General features: G+C 36.2%; 1 protein-coding gene across 1 annotated transcript; it reads right to left on the bottom strand.

Annotated features, from left to right (window-relative positions):
• Positions 1 to 647: 647 nt before the first annotated feature.
• On the bottom strand, positions 648 to 7,241 carry TMEM70 (transmembrane protein 70). The gene is given in 4 exon segments (XM_028518884.2): positions 648 to 1,185; positions 5,069 to 5,174; positions 6,395 to 6,438; positions 6,441 to 7,241. Coding segments are annotated over 4 exon segments (768 nt in total). The 5' UTR covers positions 6,601 to 7,241; the 3' UTR covers positions 648 to 727.
• Between the last annotated feature and the right edge of the window lie 1,389 nt (positions 7,242 to 8,630).

Below are 8,630 nucleotides of genomic sequence, written 5' to 3'. Positions count from 1 at the left end.
CAATAAACTGGGCACTGGACCAAAGGGAGATTAACACTACTTTCCAGAATTTATAAATTTTTAAGAAGAGTTTTAATGTGAGAAAAGATAGTATCTATAATACACTTAGAAAAACCCAGGCCCTAGCTGGTGTGGCTCAGTGGATCAAGTGCTAGACTACAAACTGAGAGGTCACTGGTTTGATTCTGCCAGGGCACATGCCTGGGTTGTGGGCCAGGTCCCCAGTTGGGGGCATGCAAAAGGTAACTGATCAATATATCTCTCACATATTGCTGTTTCTCTCCCTCTCTGTTTCCCTCCCTCCCCCTCCCTCTAAAAGTAAATAAAATCTTTTAAGTAAAAAAGAAAAATCCAAATGCAAAGGAAAAATAACTTCCCCTATTTCCTTGATATCTGATCTCCACACAAAGGAAAAATAACTACCCCTTACAGGTCTGACATCTGATCCCCAGCTGAAGGCAACCACTCGATTCAATTACCTATGCATATGCCAAAATGTACATGCATTTCCACACCTTTTTAAAAACATAAGTGGTGTGATATTATACTGTTTTCACATAGCTTGTTATTATAAAGGAATATAATTCTCTGAAAATTAATTAAAAGTTGTTTGCTACAGTTTCAAATTATTTTTAACAATCAGTCACTAACAGAAAACAGAAAAGACAATTTTATTACACGTGGAAAACTAAATCACATTTAAAGCACAAATATAAAAACAGTAGACTCATTTCTCATCTTTAAGCTGTTTCTTTTCACTGATTTCTTCCATATCAAAAGTGAATGGTTTGTCATAACCCATAAGATGGTCATAGTCTTTGGGATTTGGAAAGAGACTTGGATTAACTAACAGTGATTTTGTTTTAGCATAAAATGTGGTAAATACATGTGCACTATTAGGAATCTTCACGTCACTCTGATGAAACACTGTACTTGTTTCTGAAAGCACAACATTGTAAGTAATGGCTTTATAAGTGTCTGTTGTGGCCTCATGGTACAACCGAATGACATAGCCTTTTGTAACAAAGTGAAGCAGTACTGGAGTGATCACTGTAAAGCTTCCTATGATGCCATAAAATAAGATTTGCAAAGGCAGACTTCCAAATACAATATTATTTTGTGCAAAAATGTATGGTAGAAAGGCAAGGCTGATCACACTTGTAGAATAAGAGAAACATTTCACACCTGAATGGGAAAAAAAGGGGGAGAGAATTAATACTTTTCATAATCAATCTATTCAATTAGTTTTCCAACTTTGTTCTTACTATACCATCATTAAAACTATAACAAAATCAAAACACATATAAGTGTTATAACCTTTGTTCTTACTATACCATCATTAAAACTATAACAAAATCAAAACACATATAAGTGTTATATGTATATCCCAGGCTCTGTTTTAAACACTTTAGATATTTTATTCATGAAATCTATAGAAAACACTATAACATAGGTGCAAAATTATTATCATGAGGTAATTCAGGATACATGAAAAATGAGGCACTTGCTCAATGTCACAGAGTTACTAAGTGGCAGTGCTGGGATTCAAATCCAGGCCATGTGACTCAAGTCCAGGCTGTTGGCCATTACAATGCATTGCCTCTCCAAATGAGAATTCCTTTAGGGTTCACTGGCCTCTACCTCTGTTCCACAATAAAAGATTTAATATTACTCAAACGTCCTTATGAACACCATAAAAGCTAATTCAGTCAGAATATTATCAAGTAAAACTGTATTAATAAGTACTTCCACAAATCTAATAGAAAAATCTTCAAATCTGGGCTAACTTTATCAAGCCATGTGCCCAGAATTAAAACAACAAATTACAAAAAAAATTAAAAATAAAAATAAAAATAACACCAGTGGGTAAGAAATATATGGAAAAAGTATTCAACTTATATTAGAAAGATTCAAAATCAATGACTTATGAACTGTTTACTTAAAAATTGTTAAAGTGATAAATTTTTTAGGCATTTTACTACAATAAGTAAACAAATGACTTTAAATGTAAATTTCTTAGTTTGCATGTATACTTTCAACATGATCCCAATAAAAATACCATCTGTTTAGAAAATAGACAAGTTGAGATCTTAAACAAATTGATTATACAGTTAATTTGGAAATACAAAAGCAGCATAAATGAGAGGGTATTAGATACTAACGCATAAAGCTGTAATTAAAATAGCATGGTACTAGAGCATAAAAAAGCAGACAGATCAACGGAACAAAATGAATAATCTAGAAATAAACCTCATCGTATATGGAGATTTAGTATAGGATAAAAATTAATCTAAATAAGTAGGCAAAAGTGGTGTTGGAACAACTGGATAGCCACACAGAAAAACAAAATTCAATCCATCCCTCAAACCATATAACAGGAAAATTCCAAATAACTCAAAGATTGAAATGTAAAAAATAAAATTAGAGGTGTGAGAACATCCATAAAGTCCTTTATAATCTGAGAATAAGAAAACCTTTCTAATTATGACTCAAAATACTAAACCAATGGGGGGTAAGACTGAGAAATCTGATTAAAAATAGTACATAGATATGAATACCATAAACAAAGTAAAGAGACAAATGAAAAAAAATTGCAATTTATATCAGAGTTAAAATTCCCAATATATAAAAGGTTTCTAGCATATCAGAAGGAAAAAACCAAAAATGCTGTATACAAACATGGAAGAAATATAAGCAGACAGTTCATTGAAACAAAAATGCACACGGTCCTTAAACAGATCAATTGATGCTAAACCTCAATCATATAAAACATGCAATAAAAACCACAATGAGATACCATTTTTCCCCAAACTGGCAAAAACCAGAAGTTTAACAACATACTCTACTGGTGAGGCCATAACAAAGCAGATACTCTCACACACTGCTATTGGTTGAGGGCTTATCTTGCATCAGTAATTTAAAAATAATTCCTTCCTCCCACAGTAGTTGCCATGACGCTGGGACACATGGGATACATTGTGGACCAAGCTGCCTCCTATATCAAAAGCCTCCTCTGCACTCCCAACTACCTCTTTTTTACACATTACTTTTGTCATATTGCAGTGGGCCAAATAGCATCCCCCTGAAATTTATGTCTATCCTGAACCTCAGAATGTGAACTTATTTGGAAATGCAGTCTGTGCAGATAAATACTGAGATGAGATCATACTGGATTAGGGTGGGCCCTAAATCCAACGAGAGTACCCCTATAAGGATTGAGTAGGACAAAGAGACACAGAGAAGGTCGTGTAAGTAGAACACAGAGTTGAGTAATACAGCCACAAAGCAAGGGAACACAAAAGGGAGCTACCAGAAGCTGGAAAAGGTAAGGAAGAATTATTCCCTAGAGCCTTCAGACAAAGCATGGTCCTGCCAACACCTGGACTTCAGACTTCTAGCCTTGGAAACTGGGAGAATAAATTTCTATTGTTTTAAGCCACCAAGTTTGCGCAAATTTATTAGAAGAGCTCTAGGAAACTAATACACACCTGTATTTTACCTGGATTGAAGTAATTGTAAATATTTATTTAGACTTTCCCATCTTCCTATATTTTCTCATACTACTTTGATGCCTGGGATGTCCTTCTTTCACACTTTTTCATGTTTAAAAGTCTCATAAGCTTATCTTAAAATGAGAATAAGAATATTGTGACATCAGTAATTATTTGTTGCTAAATTAACAAAAACTATCAACTAAAAGGCTCTTCAAATGTCTTTAAACTAGGATCCATTTGGCAGTTTCAAGAACCTCCAGGAATGGTACCTCTAGATATATTCTAATGTTTCTCACTTAGTTTTACATTTGCCTCTCAGTTTCTACATAAAAATATTAATCCCTGAAAAGTATACGGAGTGACTTTCTATTATAATACTGAAAGAAGTCAAACATTAAATTCCTCTACAAGTTACAATTCTAGAACTTTGAATACCCCGTACAGCTGTGCTTCCGCAAATATTACATCCTACCCACACCAACATTAATTCCTATTAATATTCTTTTCTCTAGAATGGAGTCAAGTGGGAACATTAGATAAATTAATTGATAAGCCTTCCCTGCATTTGAAGGAACAGTGTCTGTATTCAGAAGGAAGGGTATGATGAGGATCACTGTTAATGCAGCTCGGTGGCATCAATCCAGGTATCCCAGGCCAGAGATGTGACACAGGCTTCTGAAGAAAGTTCTAACCATTCAAAATTGATTGTTGCTTTAACTTCACAATGCCACTCCATAGTGATGATAATTAGCCTTTGTTCCTAAAAAGTTTTAAATAGCTAAAACTGTATTTTAAATATACTCTATTTTAATGTCACACACTTGAGAACTTACAAATTTCCAGAGTAAATTTTAGATAATTGGTAGATATCAGCATGATCAAAAACACAAATACACATGTGGGTGCTGAAAACTTATAGTGAACTTGGTTATAAAATAATCCTCCAGATAGTTCAGGCTCTATATTTTTTAAAGATTATAATGGCATACTTAAGTTCTCTTAAACTTTTTTACTAAATTGTTCCATACTAAAACCTAAATTAGGATCTAAGGAAAGATGCAGCAATTTGGCACTGTCTTTTTCTTCTTCATAACTTTATACTACCTGGAAAAGCCACTAAAAACATGTTTGTTGAAAGATGACCTCAAAAAATGTAAAAGAAAGTATAGCTGCCAAATTTTAAAAGCATATAACTGTCTTTTTCCCCTAAATAACTACTCTTCAGAGGTATTCTTCCATTTTTTCTCTGTATATTCAAAGATTATACAAATATACACTTTTGGTTGTATTTTGTTGTTAAACATCCCAAAAGGTGACCAAAGGAAGGAAGCTTTAACACCCAGGCATAAGGTCACAAAGTCATAATAGACTTCAAAAAATCTATTTTAAATCTAAAAATGCAAAGGTCTCAACCTCTAAATCTTTTATCAGAAGGCCACGAGAAAAAAATTAAAATCTAGTTTTTCCTTATGTCTTGTAATTAAGAAGTAGTCAAGTAACACAAGCTAAGAGTATTTTCTTTTTTAACAATTGAAAGGAAAAAAAAGAAAACATCCTCATTTCTGACTACCCACCAAATACTGTTCGGGCCAGATTCCCAGTATAAATCAGCCTTCCATCTTCTGATTTTTCAACTTCTGTACGTAAGCCTCGAACACATCTTTCCCAACGAAGAGGTATCTATTGAAACAGAGACCTATGTAAGTACATAATAAATTGCACTTAGACCAACTTTTACATTAAAAAAATTAAGATAATGAAAAGAGAACTTGTCACAAGAGGTGAAATAAGGAATTCTTCCAAATGATCTACAGAGCTAAAGAAATCAGACTGGCTAATAGAATGTCTTTCCTTAATATCAGTCATAACTAGACACATACTGAGTTGGAGTTTGAACACCTAGGTTTGCATCCCTGCTTCAAGCTTTTTAAATAGTGTGACTTTGAGCACATAAAATGTTTACTGGAATAGTTTCTTCTATTAAACTGTTAGTGAGAACATCACTCTCATTTGATTATCAAAGATTTACATGCACTTGCTCTTCAAAAACTAATCTTAACATGATGTAAACAAAACACATCAGACTGTGTAAAGTGCAGACCATTTTTAATACTTCTAAAATATACTATACTACAGTACAAAAAAAATAAGAGCAACTTCTTTCCCTGAAGGCCTTGTATCCATCCTTTCATCCCTTGTTCCTTTTAAGAAAAATATTTTACTTAAAATCCAACATCAAATTTCACGGGACCAAGAGTCCGCAAATGTCTGAAAATGAATTTTACAGCACACACACTTCGTAAGATATGCCTAATTACTTTCTGCTGAAGTATTAAATTGGAATTCCTAAGTTAGGTATTTCTTCTAAGTTTCAATCCTGATATTTTACAGGACAGGATGAGAAGACAATTTGAGATTAAAATGAGAAAATTAACGTCTCCATCCCTTTGTCCAGAAGGCAAAAGAATTCTTAAATATAGAACCACCCAATAAAAAATAGAACTCAGGTTATCCAAGTTCTTAATTCGGGCTCAGGTGGTGCATACACTTCTGTTGCAATAACCCTTCCGAGCTTCTGCTACAGAGCAGGAGAAAATACCGGGAAGTCTCCACAAATCCGCTGTATTCATTGCAACACCCTGTAAATTGCCGTGGTACCACCCAAAGAATAACCACTTTCCAAAGGATGATCCTAAACTCGCCGGCGCCACGCCCCACGCGACCAAGAGCTGTTCCCGAGGCAAGGCCTGTTACTCCCGTCAACCCCGCAGAGGGCTCCTTCCGCACTACAGCCCACCGCAGGCGTGGGGAGAAGCTGCTGAAGAGCGGGGCCTCCCTAGGTCGGACGCTGTGTTCACCACCCACCCTTACTCTGGCCCGTACGCCCTCCAAAGGCCGACCTGCGAAGGCACGGGACGCCGGAAAAGTGGCACGGTTCCCGGCACCCTGCGCTCCTACCGCCGTTCAGGCCCGTGGGAGTGTCGGAGGCTGCCCGAGAGACAGCTGCGCTGGGGCCCCTGAGCGCGGTGGCCGCCCACAACACCGCCCTCTTTCCTCCCAGTCCCGGTCCAGCCGTCAGCAGGCCGCCAGACGCCAGAAGCAACATTCCGCACGTGCGAAGTGGCGACCCAAGGCTCTGCAGTGGCCGCCCGAAACCCTTAAGGCCAGCCGGGCTAAATCGCGCACGCCCCGCGCCCTAAGGGCCACGGGTTAGGATTGGCCGCCGCACGTGCACAGAATTTGCGGCCCGCCGGCAACCTTCACTCCGGTCGCTTGCGTTCCCCGTCGGTAGTTCTCGCAATGCGCTAAAAGCCCAGCCCTCGCGTGGGGCTTGCAGGTCCGGTATTCTGGCTCTGCGTTCACAGTGTGAAAGGAATCACGGGAAAGCCATACGCGAAGGGCAAACCATGAAAGCCAGGGTTAAATCTTTCTCATGGGCATCATTTTCTAGGCCCAAACAACTATTTTCTTTGCGGAAAATGATTCTAGCCCGTTGGCACCGAGGAATAATACTTTATACGATTTAAACAGAAATGAATGACAATTTAAAGCAACCAGTGGGTTGTCATAAAATAAATGGAACTTGTTCACAGAACGTTGATACTTGTTAAATTTGTCTCGGGGAATCACTCACATTCATATACACTTGTTCACCTCTTGTTAAAATGGGATTAAGCATCTATCGTCAAGATTAAGATAGAAGCAGAACATATAAAGATACTGGATATAATCGGCAATCTACAGTGCTCACACAGTGGGGGAAACACCTATAAATAATCCTGTAATATAATTAAAATATAGCAATTCACAAAATGCTACAGAAACCCATACCACAACATGATTAATTTGGCCTTAAAATGTCTAAAGACCTCGTATTCACCTTAGTCTTGGAGAATGAGCACCCAAATGGTAAAAGCACTTTTGTTATTTGCATCAGAGAAGAACAGTAAAATAGTATCACCTTAGCAACTCCAAATTCTGTCTACTTTTTTCTGGGTACCCAGAAGGATCAAATTATACTACTTATATTGAACTTTTTTGTGTAGTGTTTTTGTTTAATATTGTTAAAAATAAACTGAAGCATACTAATAAATTTTAGGTTATTGAGCAAAAAATTATTCAAATCAGGCAGCACCAAACTGGAAATAGTTAAGAGTGTTCAACTGATGGGAGCTAAAGTGCAAGGTGCACTTTAGTGCTTTATAAAAAGCACTTCTTTTTATAACAAAGATATACGGGAAAAGCAAAGAAACTGTTTTATTGGCTATAATTTAAGTGGTTGTACTACCTTGGGAAAACCTAGTTGGCTGCTTGTTATTTGTTGTTCTTATCCTTGAGGTATTTGTAGGAATTGATTCTGGCTTAGGTTTTGGTTTGCTTACTAGGTTACCAAGTATCCAAGTCATCTCAGTCTAATGGCCTTCTCATTTGATTATATCAACAATGTGCTGAGAAAACCTGCATTTTTATCTTCTGTTAAGCTTAATTTTCTCCTATAGATACAGTCAGCAAATAAAAATAACATTTGGTCTACTCAAGTTTTCTAAATAGCTAAAATGAAATCACGTCTGAAAACTGTGCTATAAAATTATAGGGAATTGTTATGCATTGTTAAATAGATTTCCCAAGTCTAGTACTTTAGAAACATTTGTTGAATGTAAGCTACTTGAATGGGGTTTTAGAATGATACCAAGGTTGTTTAAAAATTAAACTTGATTCCTTGTTGATATCACCTGAGAGATTCCCTTTAAAAATGGATGATAGAAAAATCGAAAATGGGTGCTACTTGTAGACTATATGGCTCTTATTACTGTATGTAATTTTTGTTTTTTACCTATCTTTCCTCCCCATCCACCAACCCCTTTCCATCCTTTAAAGTGACCAAAAGGGCAGAATGGCATGATGGAAAAAAAAAAGATTTTGATAAAGTTAGTATATTGCTAAGAACCATAAAAACTTCTTTATATATTACTGCTTTAAAGCATATACTAGGAGATTCTTTCTAGAAAAAAATCTGTCAATAAGTTCTCAACATTTTTTAAATGTTCATATTCCAAACAAATCAGAAACATGGTTGAAGATGTCTTCAGAGATACTGAACTCAGCATTACTTAAAATGATTTAGAAATGGAAATA

The sequence above is a fragment of the Phyllostomus discolor genome, chromosome 7, assembly GCF_004126475.2.
Source record: "Phyllostomus discolor isolate MPI-MPIP mPhyDis1 chromosome 7, mPhyDis1.pri.v3, whole genome shotgun sequence".
Taxonomy (NCBI): Eukaryota; Metazoa; Chordata; class Mammalia; order Chiroptera; family Phyllostomidae; genus Phyllostomus; species Phyllostomus discolor.
Note: the sequence above shows the minus strand (reverse complement) of the source record. Positions and strands in the feature narration are given on the sequence as shown.